The sequence below is a fragment of the Anabrus simplex genome, chromosome 1 (assembly GCF_040414725.1).
Source record: "Anabrus simplex isolate iqAnaSimp1 chromosome 1, ASM4041472v1, whole genome shotgun sequence".
Lineage (NCBI taxonomy): Eukaryota > Metazoa > Arthropoda > Insecta > Orthoptera > Tettigoniidae > Anabrus > Anabrus simplex.
In genome coordinates, this window is record NC_090265.1 from 886961444 (window position 1) to 886984262 (window position 22819).

The 22819-nt window shown below is 40.6% G+C and overlaps 1 protein-coding gene across 2 annotated transcripts in view; it reads right to left on the minus strand.

Annotated features, from left to right (window-relative positions):
• LOC136857690 (hemicentin-1) overlaps window positions 1-22819 on the minus strand; it is a 509109-nt gene that overhangs the window by 248723 nt on the left and 237567 nt on the right. For both annotated transcript variants that reach the window (XM_067136543.2, XM_068225274.1), the window contains exon 20: window positions 16114-16238. In XM_067136543.2, coding sequence (XP_066992644.2) covers window positions 16114-16238 — 125 coding nt within the window. The remainder of the gene's footprint in view (window positions 1-16113; window positions 16239-22819) is intronic.

Here is a 22819-nt window from a genome sequence, read left to right on the forward strand (position 1 = left end):
ATTATTTACGACATCATCAAACACTGATTTACATATCTTGTTATACAAGTCTCCATCATTACTAAATATATTTTCAAAAATCTTGTACAATGAAATTCTTTAAATGTGGTAGGTTTTATGGCTTCGTCATGGAAACTTTGTCCTTCAATTTCTCCTACATAGAAAAATCACATGGTACGAAGTCTGGTGATCTTGGTGACCAAATTATTTTACCCTACCTTTCCATCCACTCTTCAAAACGGTCATTCAAAACTTCACAAATGCGCTTAATCTGTAGTGTGGTGTAGCACCATCTTGCTGCCAAATACAGTTGTTTTGTACCACTTCAAATACAGGGCTATTGCAAATAATTATATTATAAGTCAGGTTGTGCGTATACAGTGGAACCTCAATTTTCCGTTTTTCGAGGGACCATGAAAATAAAACGTACAACATGGGAAAACGGAAAATCCGGAAATAAATGAATTTAGCTAAACACTACAAAAATGCAATATGTATAATTTTAATCTTAGAAATCCCCTAAACCATACCAAACTATAGCCCCAATGGAACTTTGCCTGCCAAGCACCCGCTGCTCAGCCTGAAGGCCTGCAGATTACGAGGTGACGCATGGTCAGTGTGACGAATCTCGGCTGATATTCCTGGCTCTCTAGATCAGGGTCGCCTTCTCACTATTAGATAGCTCCTCAATTAAAGGTAATTACGTAGGCTGAGTGAACCTGTAATCAGACTTATATCCAGGTAAAACCCAGCCCCTCTGGATGAGATGCAGGCATGTTAGATTGCGAAACCACATTAATTACCGGTAAGCGAGTTCAAAATCTCGATAATTTATATTCAGTTTTACAGGGGAATCTTCGTCAGTTTCCCGTGAAAACTTCTTTCAGTTCAGCAACTTTAATTAGCCAAACTCTTCGAAAAATCTAATAAATCCAAGCCAAACGACAATCGACCGCAATTAGTTTTTAATTCTCTCATCTAATAAAATAAAGCACATTAGATATAAAAGCGCCCAACGTGATGACGAAATCCCTTCCTTTCTTAATCTTTCATTGTAATCTGGTCTCCAGTATACTGTTTGTAGTTAGTTTCTGGAAATCTTGTACCGCCGCCGCGTGCATTAGGCCTACATCGACTTTTAAAGATTATGTTGAACTCGAAAACATGGTTTCAATGTAAGTATTGATTCTCAAAAGTTCTCGAATGCATTATATTCAATTCTGCTGGTCACTAACCCAATCAAATTGGAAATATAAAAGATATATCATCAAAACTTCAGAAATTACGGTTGTTCGTTATTCGTGACCTTGAGATCATTTGGAAAGCACGCTCGCTGCACATGTCAGTACGAGTTGGAAATGATACAAACCATTTAAATGTAACGTGCGCAAATAAAACGACTGCGGTTTTTGGTGTTTTAACGCGAAAACGTAAAATTCCCAGTCTTACATTAGGACCTAAACAGTAATAGGCAATCCCAAGAACTCCCATGGGTTTCTTTTTTAATGTAAGGTGCAACATCTGTTCTGGTCTCGCTAACATAATCCTGTACGATAATATTAAAATACGGTACTAAATTTGTGTTAAGAAGGAGCAGTTTGGATTCCTGCCTCAAAGCCCAGTTACTCTCCAGTGCCCTGAGGAAAGTGCCGAAAACCTGTTCGGCAGTACGATTGGAAAAATGTAAACATATAAACATCTAACCCTGGACATAATGTGGATGTTTTATAAGTGCGAACATTTGACGAAACTCGTTCCGTCTTCAAGCAGAGCTGTCGAAATGCGCCGTGTCTCCTTACAATTGCTGTGGCCACTCTCTGCTTTATGATTTTCCGAGATTATGCAAAGTTCACCGCCGATCGCTTTTTCAGTACCGGTACGGTACTTGCTCTAATTATCGCAATGACCGTCCATTAATGCCAAGATCCATATGTATGCCATAGCCGTCCTTTCGTGAAATACAGTTTATTAAAAAACGATTGATGGAGGATTTAGCGTTGATGGGACTGGAATTTCTAGACGGTTGATCCGGGAATTTGTTTCTTTGAGGAACGGATAATGCAGGATTTTTACAACGTGATTTAATTACGATGCTCACGGGACCACGTAATTTGAACGCATATTCCGGAAAAATGTAGTTTCCGGGAATGGATAATCAAGGTTCCACTGTATATAACTGAAAACAATTTTTCATTATATTACTGTATTATAGGCTAGGATATGTATTTAGATTTTAATTATGTGTATTTAGCTCATATATTATAGGTTAAGTCGTGTTTTCCACTTGTAAATAATCCCTGAAGTGTTCAAAGTCATTCAGGAAACTTCTGGTTAAATGCACATCAACTCAAGGGAAGTTATTTTATGGTTACATCATGTTTATCATGTAAATAACTGCCCATGTGTCCCAAGTTGCTCAGGAAAACTCCCAGTTGTGTGGGTGTTGATGTAAGTGAACTTTGGACTCTTCATGTACCAAGGAAATGTATAACATTCTGGGTGTTTCTGATATCCCAAGGTTAATTATGGAACAGGAACTTATCAAGGACTTTTCAATGTTAGCATAGAATTTTTCAGGTATTTTTAATATTACTATGTTTAAAAAGGCAGAATTATCCAGAATTATAGCCAACAACTATGTATTTTGTATTTGATTAATTCAGTGACTAAGTTACTAGTCCAGACAGTCAATAGTTGATGTAATGGGCTATCGTAGATCAGTCATATCATATTAATACTGCTTTGCAGATCCATTGTAAATTACTGTTTATATATTTTGAGAGTTATATTATTGTATTTGTGCGGAGTGAAAATATATATATGTGCAGTCAGTGATAGTAGCGTTGATATTATATTTAACTACATCGCTGCACCTACATCAAACTTCTCTTAACATTCAAAGGTATGACAGTGCAGAACACTGAACCTAAAATTCTAGAAAAGACGAGAGCAATCAAAGCTACAGATAACTTATGGAACAAAGGTAAAAATTATTTCAGTACATTTAAAAACTCAGTTTCATGTTTGGCATGAATAAAACTCAGTATCTCATGGAATCAACACAGATAACAATAACTGCTGAGTTACTGATTTTGGGCAGCCTCTGTGTGGTAAGTCAACTACAGAACCTGCCTCCTTGAACCTCTCATTTAATTTATATATAGCTTGCCTGCAAGTTGGCTGAGTATGTTAAAACGTCATGATGAAAGATTGCCTTACATCTTTATCATTTCGATCAAGTTGCCACCACTTCTGTAAAATAAACGCATACCATTCTGTGGACAATTTTCAGTTCATAATGTAAGCTTCTTGCATTAACAATGTATGTGCAAATAAAGCCAGCTTGACACCTGTTACCAACAAGTCAGTACTGCCACTACTCTTTAAACAAATTTCCCTCACTGTACAGATTGTGGCATTACTTATTTAGCATAAATTTGACCATCAACAATAACAAGCAATAATGTGCAGCAGTTAACTGACTTATGCTGCACCCTGTTTTACACACAAAATTATATGTTTATCTTCCAAATAAATTAAATGACACTGCGGAACACTGAACCTAAAATTCTAGAAAAGACAAGAGCAATCAAAGCTACAGAGAACTTAAGGAACAAGGGTAAAATTATTATATTTAGAACTCGGTTTCATATTTGGCATGTATAAAAATCAGTATCTCATGGAGCCACCACAGATAACGATAACTGCTGGAACATGGCATAGCATACACAAGAGTATGTTAGTTTCAGTATGTAGCCAAAGATTATTTGTTACAGTCACACTAGTCTGCAGAGCACTGATTGTTGTATGGTCATGAACTTGAAGAATTCAAGAGGCAACAGATTCAGAAAATGGATGAGTCAAGGAAGAAGTGCCAGCCCCCTGGTCCAGGGGTAGCGAGCCTGTCCAGTACCGGGAGGTCCTGGGTTTGATTCTTGGCCTGGTCAGTGTTGTGTGTGTCCTCCGCGTTCACAAGCTCCGCAACCCGCCGCATCACCAATGTTTCCAGAGCCTACGAGAGGACTGCACTGCGCCTGGCATGCTCGTCGGTGACGTCAGCCAGCGCTATATAAGGAGCGACGTTCCTAGCCTTACCGAGGACTACCACAGTGTCCAACGACCAGACCACACCGCAAGTCAAACACGGAGGCATTCCTCTTAAAAATGTGTCTTGAACAGGTGGACAGATTGCTGGTTGTGAGGTCTCACCTCCGGACATTGCCTCATCTTCCCTGATTCCTGTAGCCACGTCGAGCCCCGAGTCAAGCATTCTGCTACACTCTCAAGTCCTCACCAGTGCTCCGACAACTATCTTAGCATTCTGCGAATTAAGATATTGATGCAAGTTCCTTGCAAGTCTAAGTCCAATACTAGCATTATACTAACGCGACTCTCCCTACAAGTTACACTTGTTATCCCACAACAGATAGTTTTCGACTATCCAAGGACATTTCCTAGTGGAATAGACTATCTCCTCAAGATAGGTGTAAATGTGTATATAGGATTCTCTCTTTGTAAATATATATTTGTGCCACAGACTTTCAGTCTATCATTTAATAACAGCATCAACTGCATGCAATCAATCAAGCATCAAGACAAGTTTCATTATATTTCTTGTAAATACTGTATAAAACTATTGAAGCAATAAACTTTGTGTTGTGTTACTGTATACCAAGTTCCTTGTATACAACACAACAAAATTGGCGACAAGGAAAAGTACTACTGCCCCACCAATTCAACAAAATTGGCGACGAGGAAAACTTCGTGGTAGGCCCCGCCAATTTAACAAAATTGGCGACGAGGAAAACCGCATTATCTACTGCCAATTTACCAAAATTAGCAACGAAGAAAACTTTATTAGTGTCTTTCGCCACAACATTGGCAACGAGGTCCAAGTCACGCGCAGCACACATTCCAAAGTGGTTTCGCCATTTCACCAACATTGCTACGGGACACAAGCTCTCTACGCTAGCTTTCTGCCAGCATTTCGCATTTGTACAGTGCAATTCTTCCCAGTGTACGCCCCGTTCGAACTACGGACAGCCAGTCAACATTCAAGGCTCGCACACCCGCACTTGTTCTCCACGACGTTCTCGCAGCGCCCGCTCTCTTTCTCTCTCACTCACAGGCTTACAATTGAAGGTCAAGCTTCTAGCTGGTCTCCTTACCCACTGTTTCGAAAGTCGTGCACCCTGTCTCATCTCCCACTATGGCTACTACAGAGCAATCAGCGGCTATATTGCAGGCTTTGCAACAGCAACAGCAACAATTCATGCAGCAACAGCAGACAGCATTGCTTACAGCAATACAAGCCCTCTCTGCTTCTACACAGCCCACCACCATTCCTCAATTTTCTACGTTCGACCCGGAGAAAGAAGAATGGTCAGTGTACTTAGCCAGACTTCACCAACACTTCATCTGCCACGCCATCACAGACAAGAAGCGCCAACGTGCTCTTTTTCTCAGTTCTGTAGGAAACACTACCTGCGAACTACAGTACTGCAGAAATTAAACCACGAAGAGCAGATATCGGAAGTTCCTTTTGCACAGCTACTCGCTCGCATCAGTGATCATTATGCTAAAGATCCTCATATCGTAGCAGCTCGCTACAAGTTTTTTCAATGCAGGATGTAGCCGCCCCAGACTCACACTGAATGGATTGCGGAATTACGAGGTCTCGCCAAGAGTTGTAAATTTATCTGTTCCAACGATGGTTGTAGCACGCCCTACACAGATTCACTTTTTTTTTTTTTGCCATGGGCTTTACGTCGCATCGACACAGATAGGTCTTATGGCGACGATGGGATAGGAAAGGCCTAGGAGTTGGAAGGAAGCGGCCGTGGCCTTAATTAAGGTACAGCCCCAGCATTTGCCTGGTGTGAAAATGGGAAACCACGGAAAACCATCTTCAGGGCTGCCGATAGTGGGATTCGAACCTACTATCTTCCGGATGCAAGCTCACAGCCGCGTGCCTCTACGCGCACGGCCAACTCGCCCGGTAAGATTCACTTATTCGGGACATGGTTATTCTCCATACTCCCCATGACAAGGTTCGTTTCGACGCTGTAAAAAGTAGTAACCCTTCTTTGAAAGAAGTACAGCGTATTGCCACAGTCTATGAGATGACTACCAAGACTGCAGCTGAAATATCTACTATACATGAAGTCTCTCACGTATCTCATACGGCTAGGACGCATTCTGCTCCTTCGAACTGCAAGGTCCGCTCGCTCTCTTCCAAGCATGCCCGACAGGTTCCTTCTCGCTCTTCTACGAAAATGCGCATTTCTCAGAAAACTCCTCAGCCCCTGCCTTCATGCAGAGGATGTTTTAAGCATCACGAACGCCGTGACTGCCGCTTCTTCAAAGCCACCTGTGATCAATGTCATAAAGTAGGACACATCAAGACTGTCTGTAAAAGTACGTCCCGCCCTGCCAGTACTCTTCGGGCAAAGAAAACTCGTATGACGACACGATAAGACATGGAGGTTGATCAGATTAATCTCATTCTTCCTACTAGAAATTCCAGCAAGATCATCATTCCGATCTCTTTCCCCGATCACTCTACTAATTTTCAATTAGATACTGGGTCACCTGTCTCCATCATCAACCTTGCTATGCATCACAACTTGGGATCGCCGTCTTTCTCTCCTGCTGACATCCAACTTGTTACGTTTAACAAGAAGAAAATTGATATTAAGGGACAAATCACTATTCCAGCCAGATATAAAGATATTCATAAGGTTGTTACCTTGCTCGTAGTCAATAACTACACTGCATCTAATATTCTGGGCATGGATCTATTTAACTTATTTGGTTTTCAAATTCATGAGAAAGTCAATGTAGTCTCAGCCTTACAGCCTACCTCTGATGTCACCGATCTCCTCGAACAATTTCCAGAAGTCTTCGACTCCACATTAAGCACAGCCAAAGACTACACAGCTCATATCCAGCTGAAATCAGGAGCCAAGCCTCACTATTTCAAAGCACGTCCAGTCCCACTTGCACTTCAGGACCAAGTTACTCAAGAGTTACAGAGATGGATAGCAGACGGTATAGTAGTTCCCGTCAATTCCAGTAAATGGGCTATTCCACTCGTCGTAGTTCAGAAACCTAATAGCAATATTCGCATTTGTGGTGATTTTTGCTCTACCATCAACGCTCGGGTTGAAACCGACGTTTTTCCAATTCCCCGTCCTGAGGACTTATTTCGCCGTTTAGCCGATGGACAGTTCTTCTCCAAAGTGGATCTCAAAGAAGCCTATCTGCAGCTACTTTTAGACGAAGAATCCAAGCAGTGTCTCATGCTGAATACACCTCTTGGGACTTCTCAAGCTTCAGCGCCTACCTTTCGTTGTCTCTTCCTCCGCTGCGATTTTCCAGTGCTATTTAGCACAGCTTACTGCCTCTATTCCCGGTTGTGCTAACTACCTTGATGACATTCTTGTAACTGGCAAAGATCATCAAGAGCATCTGCATAATCTGCGCCTACTCCTCACCAAACTGAAGGAAAATGGCCTCTGAGCGAATCTCGCAAAATGCACGTTCTTTCAACCTCAAGTTCACTACCTAGGTCATATCCTTGATAAGACTGGCATTCGACCTAGCGAACGGAACGTCTCTGCCATTGTCAACATGCCCGCACCGCAGAACATTAAGCAGCTCCAATCATTCATAGGCAAAGCGAACTATTATAGCAAGTTCATTCCACGCTTCGCTTCAGTAGCAGCTCCTCTGAATGCCTTACCCAAGAAAGGTGCTAAATTTCATTGGTCTCAGCAATGTCAACATGCCTGGCAAACTATCAACAAGGCCCTTGTCCACGCTGTCAAGCTGACTCATTTTCAGCCCGGTAAGCTTCTCACTCTCGCCACGGACGCGTCTGATCATGGACTCAGCGCCATTCTCTCCCAGAAGGATCGTCACGGACGAGAACGTCCTATAGCCTTCGCTTTGAAGACACTCAACGAGCATCAACGTCACTACTCTCAAAACGAGAAAGAAGCTTTAGCTATTATATTTGGTATTCGCCGTTTCAACGAGTATCTGTATGGCAACCTTTTCCTCATTATTACTGACCACAAGCCTCTTGTTCACTTACTCCATCCTGGTAATAAGATCCCTGAACACTCTCTAAGGAAACTGCAAAGAGGGTCCATATTTCTGTCTGACTACTCCTATCAGATTGTCTATCGTAGCACATCCCAGCATTGTAATGCTGATGCTCTCTCTTGCTTACCTGTAGGTCCTGATACTACTTTCGATTCTCAAGAATCTGCCTGTCTTCAGTTAGACATAGAACTTGAAGACACAGTCTCCAGTTTTCCCATTGACGCTACTTGCATTGCCAAAGCGACTGATAAGGATACACCAGCCTTGCACCTTATCATCGTCTACAGCATCGTCTCACGACTCGAGCCGGAGTAATACTATTGGAAACAGGCACCCTCTTCCGAGTGGTAATCCCACTTAGTCTACGCAGACAAGTTCTCGACTTATTACATGAAGGTCATTGGGGAATATCACGCACCAAGCAACTCGCCCATCAACACTGCTATTGGCCCGGTATTGACGCCGACATTGAGCGACTCATCCGCCACTGTGACCCATGTCAGATACACCAGAACGCACCGTCATCTGACCTAGCTCCATGGCCTCCTGTTACTCCTCCATGGGAATGAGTACACATAGACTTTGCTGGACCTTTTCTCAACTCTATGTGGCTCATAGTGATAAATTCTCTATCAAACTTTTCTTACGTCGTAGAAATGCATTCTACTACTACAGAAGCTACCATTCGCGCACTTCAGAAGATTTTCACTACTGAAGGTTTACCTCAAGTGCTCATTTCCGACAATGGTCCCCAATTTACTGCCACTCACTTCCAGAACTTCTGTACTCATAATGGCATTCGGCATATTCTAGCACCGCCTTTTCACCCACAGTCTAGTGGTGAAGCTGAACGTTTTGTTCAAACATTCAAGAAAAGCATGAAGAAAGTTGTATCTTCAGGTTTAAGTGAAGATCAAGCATTATTACAACTCCTAGGATGATGTAGCACTATGCCTGGTTCTGACAACCTCACTCCAGCCCACAAGCTTCATGGACGCCCTCATCGCACTTTGCTTTCTATGTTGCAGCCTCTTCCTGCCCAGCCACAGCGCTCGCAACCGAAGTTCACCGTTCACAACAAAGTCTATGTCCGGACTTTCAAGTCCAATCCTCCCTGGATACCTGGTATCATCTGCCGTACCTTGGTCCATCGTCTCTACAACATCCTGACCGCAGAGAAACACATCTGCCGCCACCAGGACCAGATCCGCCTCCGCTATTTTCCATCTCCTTCTGTTGATTCTCTTGTAACACCTAACAAATCTATTGCCGAACAAGCTCTGGACCATTTAATCAACATGGGTTCTTTTCAGGATGATTCTATGCTCCTTCGCCCAGCCTAGGCTCCGGACAACACAACAGACACGGCCAACTCTCCAGCCCAGCATAGCTGCCACCGCCAGCGCCATCGCCGCTTCGCGCCGTACCGGCGTAATTAGGAGGGGAGGGTGTTGTGTGTGTCCTCCGCGCCTACAAGCTCCACAACCCGCCGCATCACCGATGTTTCCAGAGCCTACGAGAGGACTGCACTGCGCCTGGCATGCTCGTCGGTGACGTCAGCCAGCGCTATATAAGGAGCGACGTTCCTAGCCTTACCGAGGACTACCACAGTGTCCAACGACCAGACCACACCGCAAGTCAAACACGGAGGCATTCCTCTTAAAAATGTGTCTCGAACAGGTGGACAGATTGCTGGTTGTGAGGTCTCACCTCTGGACATTGCCTCATCTTCCCTGATTCCCGTAGCCACGTCGAGCCCCGAGTCAAGCATTCTGCTACACTCTCAAGTCCTCACCAGTGCTCCGACGACTATCTTAGCATTCTGCGAATTAAGATATTGATGCAAGTTCCTTGCAAGTCTAAGTCCAATACTAGCATTATACTAACGCGACTCTCCCTACAAGTTACACTTGTTATCCCACAACAGATAGTTTTCGACTATCCAAGGACATTTCCCAGCGGAATAGACTATCTCCTCAAGATAGGTGTAAATGTGTATATAGGATTCTCTCCTTGTAAATATATATTTGTGCCACAGACTTTCAGTCTATCATTTAATAACAGCATCAACTGCATGCAATCAATCAAGCATCAAGACAAGTTTCATTATATTTCTTGTAAATACTGTATAAAACTATTGAAGCAATAAACTTTGTGTTGTGTTACTGTATACCAAGTTCCTTGTATACAACAGTCAGCAACTCTTACGTGGATCTGAGAGCCATTTCAAGGCCCACTCAGCCTACACTATTACAATTGAGGAGTTATCTGACAGTGAGACAGTGGCCCTGATCTAGAAACCCAAGAAGATTTGTTGCAGTGACCATTCATCCCCTTGTAATCTACAGGACGGACGGACAGTCGGTCAGTCTGTCTGTCGGTCAGTTATTCCAGGAAGAATTGGAACATAATGTTGCATACCACAACCAGCTGTGCATTTTTCTGTTGATAAATGGTCCAAGGAACAACAGGGTCAAAAACTACACAGATGAAATGGTGGCTGTTCAATATGCCTGGGATGCAAACTAAATGTAAACACAACTGGAATCCAATGACCTCACATCATAACACCAGATGTCAGACCGATATGATGAATATATAATGCAGCACTCACCAAATTGTTCTCACACTACCGTACCACTAAACAAAGGTGTGTTAATAATAGTACCACAGACTGAGCAGGATTCACTGAAAAAAGACAATGTCATGCCCTCAAATGGATGTTCACATTGTGGCTATGTGATCCAAAAAAGCCATGCATTCATTGCTGTGACAGAACTAATGGGATTCCACACGTGAGAAAATTCACCAGTTCCGCATTCACATCCCTGTTGTTGTATTCTGTCCAACAGAACACAAGAACATTGATGTCTTGGAAGGATAATCCACAGTCTCACTATATTTCAGTTCTCCAATTATCAAGGTTGAAAATGTGCTGGTTTAGCTGCTGTATTCTTTGAGGAGACATACTTCAACTGTCTGTATACACAATAGGTGAGTAAAATCACCATATCATCTATATATTAAATTGATCGGACGTGTCCAGGTGTTGAAATTAATGACCAGCAATGTACGGTATTTCTCCTAATCCAAGACGACCCTGAATGCAAGGCAAAGCCCACTTTTTCCTTAAAAAAATAAATAAATAAAACAGGCTTAAAAAGTGCTTTGTGAAATCACATAAATGCCTTTCTTGTACACTATACATTTTTAGACTATCTTTGTCTTCATGCCAACACTGAACATTGGCTATAGTTATGCCGTATTTTCTTGTGGCTGCACAATTATTCTTTATTTCTGCAAATTCAATAACCATTAAATTAAAATTGGCATCATAATAGCGAAGAGAACCCATTGAAAATTTGCTGGAAATACCTGTTCCTCATCTCTACAATACGACGATCCATCAGAAAAATTTTCCTGCTGTCTATAAAACTGTTGCTTTTACTATGTGTCAGGTGCAACCAGCTGCCATTAGATGCATGCCTCACTTGCCGGCTTCAGCGACTAGTGATGTATAATGAAGATGCGGACATTGAAGGTCAACAAGTTTATTGTGCTGTGGTATGGCCATTCTGCCCTTGCGTTTTCATACACATACCTCACAATTTCATCTTCGACTTCTTTAAAACATCCTTCTTGTGAGCCACTGAATGCACTTTTTGTACATTACACATTTTTAAGCTATCTTCGTCTTCACGCTAACGCGGAACATTGGCCTTAGTTATACCGTATTTTCTTGCAGCTGCAAAATTATTCTTCACTTCCACATGTTTAATAACCATTAACTTAAAATTGGCATCGTAATATCGACGAGAACACGTTGAAAATTTGCTGGCAATACCTGTTCCACGTGTCTTTACATTATGATGATCCATCACGAAAATATTCCTGCTGTCTGTAAAACTGTTAATTTTACTAAGGGCCGGTTCTACCATCTGCTGGTAAAGTGCCTGGCAGCTGCCCGGGAGGTAAACTACCTGGAGGTGTAAATTGGCTGGTACTTTGGCTTGCATCCAACCACCTCCGCGCAAGCGCTAGGTAGCTACCCGGAGCTAGATACCGATATACGAGGTTGGCTAGACTGATTTTCAGTGATTTCTCGCTTTCGAGTGTGGTGCTATCTATCGTCAGATGCATGAAACCCATTTCGATTGTCTTATTTCCCTGTGCTTGCGTCTGCTGATTATCACCAAAAAGCCTAATAAGGGGAGTCTTAAGAGTTATGGACAACGATTCATGTCAAGCTTTCGTGATTTTAATCTATGATCTTCAATATCAATACCTAATTGGGATTAAAATCTCGAGATTACATTTTCTTACGCCAGTTATAACCTGTCATGCAAGGCAGCGTTTTTGAAAGGTATTCTCGTAGTAGACTGGTCAAGTCGCTCGCTCCGTAATAGAAGGTATTTTCATCGTATTTCTAATTTACATTTTAAAGTGTATTTTCGTTCCCTGCCGTTGTTCTTAACTCTCTTTTACGCGCTTCCATATACATATATACACACACATCTTCTTTACGGACTTATTGCCTTTGAGCATTCTATCTGCAGGCTTCTGTGAATTGATTAAGTATCTCCGCGATGCTCTATTTGCAACTAGTTCTGTGACCTCGTTTAGTTCCAGATGCTTCCATTTATTGATAAAGCATTTCATTTTAATTTTTAACTTTATGAAGATAAAGTTGGAAGGTACTGTAAATGTAAAGAACTAATCGGGATAAATATCCATTCATAGGAAGAGGAATTCGGGAATGGAATAGTTTCCAGTTTCTTCAAAATAATTTACAAGCCTATGTAAACAACTAATAGGGAATCTGCTACCTGGGCGACAGTCCTATGTGCTATTAATCATAACATCACTTGCTATAGGTAGCATACATATAAAGCAATTTTCCTAGTAGACATAATATTGTGATAAGAACGTATGAAAAGAGGCATACAGATTAACACAACGCTAATAATGGAAATAAAAAAGATTCGTCATAATAAAGACTCGAACCTGCACACTTCGTATTACGAAGTGAACGTGTTAACCATTACGCTACAAAAACGCTTAGGATAGGTAGGATACATACAGTAATATATATCTCGTGTCCGAAAACTGAAAAAGTACCAAATTAAAGCCTATTTGAAATGATTTCCAAATAGATTTTGATTTTACATCCTTTTAGAGTTTCTTTACGAAAGCTTGACGTATAAAATGTGTTCCCTGCGCTACCGATGCGAGATGCTGGTGTGACCGTTGCAACTAAAGGGAAGCATTAATGTTCAAAATCCTGCAATACAATATCTATCACTGTTACAGTATACTGCTTTTTTCAGTATACTAAGCTAATTTGAGTTGCATATCACCAGAAATACAGCTAATAATGTTCAGCTCTCAGAACTTGCCCGGCAGGTAAAGTCTTATCGGGCCCTCGAAGTGGCCGAGAAATTACGCGCCGGGTAACGACGATTTATGCTGCCGATAGCGCTACCTGGGAGTGGTCGGACGGAAACATCCTTTTACGCGGAGGGCAAATTACGCGCTACTTTACCAGTAGGTGGTAGAACCGGCCCTAAGTGTCAGGTAGAGTAGTTGCCTCATAACTGCCACTGAGTAGCCACGGTCTTTCTAAGAATTTGAAGGTTTTCAATTTTGATGCCATTCTGCAGATCTGAGAAATGTTTCTGTGGAAGCTATTAGAGGTACTTTAAAAAAAATCTATTAAAGGGATTGTCGCTTGCCCAGTCGCCCGTGCTGAGAGTCCGTCTCCCGCCAAGTAGAATGTCATTCTCTCTTCACTATTTTCTGAGAACCAGTGATGTTACACAGAGGCAATGTACAACCACTTGCCATGGATAGCAATGTATCCTGTAGGCCTAATAAAGATGCAGACGTTAAAGGTCGAGTTTTATATGTGCGTGTGGGGGAAAAGAGAAGCAGCGTGGTTACCGTGGTAGGTGCTAGTGGTGTGTTAACTGATAGATCGCAAATGCAAGATGACCCTTGATTTTTCACATGAGATTCTGAGAAAAAAACGTCATCTTGGATTCAGAGAAAAATGGTCATTAAGGACAATGACATATGAATTAAATCAAGAATAAGATATTGAGTGAAAATCATGAATATCAGCCTGATCTCTTAAGGAAATGTGAGCACATGAAATATGGAAGAATTATATAAATATAGCTGGATGAAGACAAATTTATTGAAGCAAAATGCACGCTTTCTTTACTGGGATATTCCATGTTTGAGCTACAGTGGCCTATGATATATTTACTCTATTAGAACTTATCTGAGCTACAGGAAGGTTGTGGGTTTGGATCCCACTGGAACAGATAGCCATTCTTGTTTTGTATTTATCATCAATTCGACATGTTCATATGTACTGAACACGACCAAATAAGCTGGAAGTACAATGTACAAGTACAATGCATTCATGAAAATGAAAATTTCAGTTGTTGTTTGATTTTGTCTCATCTTGGGACTGAAGTTATGAATCTTGGTGTGGCTATAAGCGAAACATTGAACTGGTCGCAACATGTGATGAAAGTGTGCCAAAAGGTATATCAAAGCCTGCATCCTCTGAAGCGGTTTAAAAATATATTTCCTTGGTCCTTGAAAATAAAGCTCATTCAATCACTCTTGTTTCCAATTCTCGAATACTGTGATACAGTTTTTATTGATATCAATAACGAGCAAAGCATGAAACTGCAACGTGCCCAAAATTCATGCATCAGGTATGCATTCGACATACAACCATACGCCCATGTATCCCCATTCTATACACAATTATCTTGGTTACGACTGAATGGCAGACGTAGACTCCATGCAACTACTTTGGTGTATCAAGTGCTTTCTGAAAACACTCCTCCTTACCTATCCACCAGATTTCGCTACCTTAGTTCCCTACACCTGTTCAATACCCGGTCAGGCTGTACGCTAGAAATTCCTGTGCATCGAACCGCAACCTACAACAGATCGTTCACGATCACCGCCACGAGCTGGTGGAATGAACTCCCCAATGACATCAGAGAAGCTAAATCTAAGACAAAATTTAAAATCCTTTGCCAGCGTCATCTTTTAAGAACTTTCAGTCTTTCTTGAGTGTGAATGGGATGCATGAATGAGAGTGAATATGGTTGTTTATTGCTATGTGTTCCTGTATATAATTTAGTTATACTTTACTCACCTTAGTTTAGTTAGTGATACTTTAGTTGCTTTAGTTATACTTTAGGTTGTAAAAATTTCATGTTTAAATTTTATGTAAAAATTACATTGTATATACATGAAGTGGTTAAGTGTAAGAAAGGGCCGCGAGCCCTAACTTCGCCACAATAAAGACGCTTTAATAATAATAATAATAATAATAATAATAATAATAATAATAATAATAATAATAATAATAATAATAATAATAACAATAATAATAATAATAAAGAGGATAATCCACCTCATTCATTAGCAGCTGCGTTCTGAGCTTCTTCTCTATTTGGGTAAACTAATATGTCCAAACCAAACCAAACCCCATGGCACTACAGCCCTTGAAGGGCCTTGGCCTACCAAGCGACCGCTGCTCAGCCTGAAGGCCTGCAGATTACGAGGTGTCATGTGGTCAGCACGATGAATCCTCTCGGCCATTATTCTTGGCTTTCTAGACCGGGGCCGCTATCTCACCGTGAGATAGCTTCTCAATTCTAATCACATAGGCTGAGTGGACCTCGAACCAGCCCTCAGGTCCAGGTAAAAATCCCTGACTTGGCCAGGAATCGAGCCCAGTGCCTCCGGGTAAGAGGCAAGCATGCTACCCCTACACCACGGGGCAGGCAAACTAAACTAATATGTGCAAGCCAATATTTACTAGCTGACCTACTTTTGTAGGTAGGAATGATCAGGCCTTACTACACTCAAGTTTCATTTTTCCAAGGTCAGAAATTAATACATTGTATACATGCTTTCCTCTACCCTGTGAGTAAGCTACGTAAATGAGACAACAGTTAACAAAAACAGTTTTACCTTGTATGAAGAGTGCCATACTTTTACGTCTTATGCCAGCTGTATTCTCTGCAGTACATGTGTATGTTCCACTATCTCCAGTGCTGGCATTTCGGATCAGCACACTGTCATCTTCACCTTTCACTCTGAAACAAAATTTAAATCCTTCTCCAATCATTTCATTCTGACTTACACTTTCAGCTACCTGCAAAAATGGGAATTGTGAACAAATTAAGGTACCATGGACATAAAACCACCTTACGTGGGCAATAAGATATGAAATTCACATATTGATACTTTGAATACCTAAGGCAGTTCCAGAGAATGTGCTCATATGTATTTCAAGGGATATATTATCAGATCAATTTCAGTAAATTCAAATATACATTATTACATTTTAAAAAATCTTTGTTACAATGCCTTTCAGCATTCAGCCTGCAAGATAAATGCCTGCACAATCCTCCTTTTGTAACTACCTCTCTGGCCTTGTTTAGCTCCATACCTCTTATCTTTAAATTGTTAGAAATGAGTCTAACCATCACTTCTCTTAACCTCCAGGACCAAGTCCATTATTCTCCTTGGTAACCTATCCTCCTATATTCATCTCACATGACCCCACCAACAAAACCAGTTTATGCATACCAATTCATCCACTGAGTTAATTCCTATCTTAACCTTTATCTCCTCATTCTGAGTACCCTCCTGCCATTGTGTTCATCTGTTTCTACCAGCGATGACTCTTATTACTTTCATATCAGTTACTTCTAACTTATGAATAATATACCTTGAGTCCACTCAGCTTTCACTCCCCTACAGCAAAGTTGATCTGAAAACAGACCAGTGTAAAGATAGTTTTCTTACAAAATAATGTTGATTGCAGCTGCAAGCTCACTGCATTAGCTTTGCTGCACCTTGATTCAGTCTCACTTACTATACTACCATCCAAATTCTTGAAACGATCAACCTGTCCCAATTTTTGTATTCCCAACATGGCACTCAATTGTCTTAGGTTTCTTCCCTACTGAAATTGCTTTAGTCCTGGAAATGTTCAATTTCAAATCATACTCACTGCACCTATTTTCAAGTTCCAAAATATTACACTGCAAGCTTTCAGCAGTCTGCCGTTAAGACCAAGTCACTGGCATAGGCCAAATAGCTTACCATATTTCTACCTAACTGAATCCCTCCCTGCCACTTTATACAGTTCAGTAGATGATCCATGTAAACTATGAATAACAAAAGTGAAAGATTAGAGCCTTGTCTAACCCCTGTATGTACTTTGAACCAAGAACTTGTTCTGCCATCAATTCTCACTGCAGCCCAATTCTCAACATGAATGCCTTTGATTAAAAAAAAAAAAAAAACAACTACCCTGAATCCCATAATCCCTGAGTATAGCTAACATATTTTCCCTCAGTACTCTGTCATATGCCTTCTCTATAGGCTACATTGTATATACAGCCCTTGCTCTGTTGCTGTACAGGAGTGGGTATGAAGTGAGATGAATCTTCATAGCAAGTTTTTTTTACAACCAGATGCCCTTCTTGACATCAACATTATCAGAGGAGTTAACACTTTCAACACTATGCCCATACAGGATACAGGCACACTGCTTTCCTAATTGTGAATGGTCCCCGTATACCATACGGGTGTGATTTTCGCACATATTTATAGGCAGCTGCTTGTATCCCAAACGGCTTTTTTTCCCTTGCTTGGATGTAGTAGTTTATGAAGTGTCCACTAGAATGCAGCAGCTATCGGCAAGTTCAATCTGAAATGGAAAAAAAAAAAGGGGTAGTTTCTCCTAGCCGTGACCTCTACCAAAGAATTTGATGTGCCAGATGCTGAGCGAGCCAAATCTGTCGCACCTTCAGCTGCGTTATTGTACAAGCATGTCCTCACGCTAGCTCAATGGTAATCATATTTTGGATGTTTTATCAGGATAAGCGGGTTCAGAAATAGATGACAGTAATGAAGACTCTGCTTACGAACCAGATAACATATCAAGCGATACTTCGGGCAAGATTTTTATTTGCCACATCACTTTCGAATGCATATTTTTAGCTTCGTTATTTTACTCCAAATACAAACGACAGAAATAACTTACTTCACCCCTCCAGAAAATTGGACTTATTTTTTTGTTTAGACGAAAAGACGCAAGCTGATTATTCAACTGTACCGCAAAAAGAAAGTAAATGGTGGTGCAAGGTTGGGATGTGCATAGCTTAATGTTTTCATGGCTACTATACCAAAACAAACTATTCCTAAATAGATACATTTTGTATTTCAAATATAACTGTGTTTATTTGTGGCTGAAGTAGCCACATTAAATGATTCATATTTATTGACTGAGCAGGCTTATTGGTACAACTTGAATGTAAAAGTTTTCATTTCCATATACTTTTTCAGGTTTTTCATAAGACTAGTATAATAACTTGCCTTTGCTGGCAGGACCTAGTGTTTACAGTGCACTATGTGTTCTGGTATGGGCTAGAGTAATTTTGTTACTTTCATTGATCTGTCTCAGTATCATCCTTGGCATTGACAATATGAAAGTGACTGAGGTATGAGCGATGCTAGTAATGCCATTCCTTCTGCAGCCAGTCCCTGCTATGAATGGTGTGAAAATGTTGCTCATAGGGTCAGTTGGTGTATGCATTTCAGTGGGCTTGGCAGACTGATATATAATAGCAACTTCTGGCTCGGTGAGGAAAGCAACGGGAAACTACCTCGCTCCCTGTTTCCCTAGTACGCCTCTTCAGTGATGCCTAGGCCATCTATGACAGCTGATGGCGGAGCTGTTGAGGATCCAACCAGCCTTAGGGCTGAAGACTGAACACACACACAATTAAATTACTTTAGATATGTACTTGCTGATTATCATCCATTTTGTAAGACTGACACCTTCATATGATACAAAAATCAGGTATGTACAGTAAAACCTCATTAATTCAAAGTCATTGGGAAGAAAAATCGGACTTCAGATTAACCACCAACTCGTAATTCAGAAATGCCAACCCTTGCCGCATCACAAAATATTCTAAGACCCATTACTGCATGTAATTAACCTTGATTCACAGTTTAAACATTTCAAATGCCATGGAAAAAAACTATTTCTGAAATGTATCCAACAAGGTGCATTTACAATACTCAAATAATGCACTTGGATAAATCACTGGCACACATAACCTCATGCAACGAAAGAAAAAACACACGATTCAAAGACGAGGACAAATTATGCTGGCTCCCCTGTGCAAATGTTTCATTTTTTGGATTACTTTACTGTTTGCACTTTTTAGATGCCTTGTACTTGCACGGAAAGTGCCCAACACCCTTAAAACATTGTGGCTTATCAAACTTTCCTATGACTGGGGGAAGAAGTCTCTCACTTCGGTGTGCATTGCAACATAGTACAATGACTGCCACCCTTGTACGATTTCCCAGCTGGCACTTCTCTCCTTTAAAACCATATGTCCGTTTGGGTTCGGCATTAAAAAACAATGCAGTTTCATCAACACTGACAATATTGTTCGGTGTGTACGAATTGATTATATGAGCCACGCTTTTTCGCCAAATGTGGCATCGCCAGTGTTTGCGGATTCTGCTTCTAAGTACACTGCCTGCTACGTGGTATTGTGGCGTTCCTTAAAACGCTGAATAAAGACCAACTACAACCTATAATATTGTAGTTGGTCCTGGCTGAATACAAAAGAATTACGATTTCACTTGAACTTAGCAAATGTGAAGCACACTTTAGACACACTGAAGTGAGTGAAAGTGTGGAAAACTACCCCTACATGTTCCAGAAGATGCGTTCTATCATAATGTGGATAACTTTTGAATTTAAATTGCTTTGTAAGATATCATTTTTTTCAACGTAAAGGCAGTTTCGAATTAAAGGTGGGATCGACATTGTTCTTCAAATTACGAATTATCTGTATTTCAAATTAAACAATTTAAATAACATGCAAAACTGTACCTCATGTTTGCGGGAATGAGAGCTTCTTCGAATTAGGCAGGATTTTGAATGAACCGATTTTGAATTATCGAGGTTCTACTGTACTATGTTTTGCTGTTGTGTAATAATGTGTTAAAATTAATTAAAAAGACCTAGTTCACTGCCAGGGTCTATGTTAAAATATGGTAGTGTTGAAAGTGTCAATGAGATTAAATGAATGATGTGATGTATGATAGTAGGAAGGGGGAGGGTGAAACCCACTGCCAGCACTTTGCCTAGTCCTGTCGAATAGCACCAAGGGGTTTGCTCAAGGTTTAACATCACCATCTGACAGACGAATCACCATCAACAGCGTCATATGCCGTCATTCCATAGAACACTGCAGAGAGGTTTGGAATTTAATCCAGGCTTTTGACATGCAATCTAGTGATTAGAACTCTCCTATCCTGCCGGCCAACGTTATGATGGTGAATTTTTTTTTTTCCAACCAAAAGGCTTCGAACTGACTAACCACAGTGTCAGACCATAAAGACTTGATGTCTTAACAATCATGACCACCAGACAGGCTTCTATAGGCTAATTTATAAGAATATTTTTCAGCAAATTTTTGTGTTTGCTAAGATTTTAATATCAACACTTGAAAGGTTTTTGGTGAAGATTGAATGAGAAAGGAGTAGGAGTGGGAAGTCAAGAGGCCATGGACTTAAATAAGATACAGCCCTAGCATTTGGCTGGTGTGAAGATGGGAAACCATAGAAATCCATTTTAATAATAATAACAACAGCATTAAACAATAACAACAACAATATGGTTATGTTGTTTCATTCCCTGTCAACCACCAATATTTCTTATACCAGGTTTCTTAAAATATGGGTGTATTTTTCAATTTTCTGAGAAATATTTATCCTGTAATAGGAAGACCTATACTTACTTTTACATTTAAAAAAAATGCTTGAAAGATAGATACTGAAAATAATTTCTTACTGAAAAGGTACCTGAATCAAATAGTTCACTTTTGATGTCTATACTATCTCCCATCACATTTCTGTTGAAGAAAGATATAATCTAAATCATATTTTGGTCTTTAAAATAATAATAATAATAATAATAATAATAATAATAATAATAATAATAATAATAATAATAATAATAATAATAATAATAATAATAATAATAATAATAATAATAATGTTATTTGATTTTACATCCCACAAACTACTTTTTTAGTTTTCAGAGACACCGAGGTGCTGGAATTAGTTCCACAGGAGTTCTTATACATACCAGTAAATATAGTGACACGAGGCCGATGTATTTGAGCACCTTCAAATACCACCGGGCTGAACTAGTGCCTCAACCGTCTCAGACACTAAGCCCGGCTAAGTCTTTAGAAGTGGTATATATAATGTAGGACACCTATCTGAATCGTTATATAATGTTAAGCAGATATATTTTTGTGAAATAGCCAAAAATACACTATATTACACTCAAGAGAACATTAACTCACTGCGGAAAGCTAGTCTAAAACTTTTGTAGTCTTGGAGAATGCATAGGTACCGGTATGCATATTATTGGGCAGTCCCTCTTCTCACTCGCCCATACCTAATGGTCAAGGAAGGGTGAGTTCTCTCTGCTTACCCTGACACTTTGTCAAGAACAAAACACTGTTTGCTTGCTAGGTAGAGAGCTTCGCTACACAGATTCACTGCATATGCCTTTCAAAGTATACCAAATACAAATATAATTGTACCGGAGGTACACCCACTCTGTGCATTTAAAACGAGCGCCTCTGAAAGGCCATCTGTGATTGAACTGCGAAACTTCCAGTGGAAAAAGTTTGAAAATTTATTATCAGATGTCTCTACTGTCAACTTATGTGCTCCCTCTGGTGAGAGGATGGACAATTAATTTTCAAGAGAAATTTTGTAGTCATTAGTTGGTAAAACTGAATTGTTTGTAGATTGTTTTTAGTATTCTAAGGTTAATAGCACTTCTATCTCATCCTGCTGGCTTCCAATCAGGAATTTTTGATATTTATTTGATTATCCAATAAGAATTGTGGGTGTGTCCAGGGCTTTGGCCCAGAGATTTCCCTTTTATTTTTGCTAGTTGTTTTACGTCGCACCGACACAGATAGGTCTTACGGCGATGATGGGACAGGAAAGGGCTAGGAGTGGGAAGGAAGCAGCCGTGGCCTTAATTAAGGTACAGCCCCAGCATTTGCCTAGTGTGAAAATGGGAAACCACGGAAAACCATTTTCAGGGCTGCCGACAGTGGGGTTCGAACCTACTATCTCCCGAATACTGGATACGGGCCGCACTTAAGCGACTGCAGCTATCGAGCTCGGTCCAGAGATTTCTAGAACCTTCCTCTCCGCTATAAAAGCTGGGACGTTTTGGGCCATGTTGTATTTCGATCACTCCAGTCCAGCAGTAGAGTGTGTTCAGAGGAGGCAGGGGAGGGCTTGCCTCATCCATCTCCAGAAGGTCCACCAGCTCAAGGTAACGGCAGACATCTTTTAATCATGTAATAGGCTCAAAAAGCTAACTCGAGGGGAAGGTTTCAAAATCCGTTCTTAATGTAACTCTGTCCATGTAAAACTTTAAACATAGAGTAGGAACCCTCTTTTATTCCCCTTCAACTTGGTATCGAGGTGACTGATTTCATAAACTTTAAAATTTATCTCTTCCTTTTGTAACTTAAATTTTCTCTCCATCTAATCACCTCGGTAGTATAGGCTTAGCCTCTGTAACGTCAGGCCATAAGCCCAC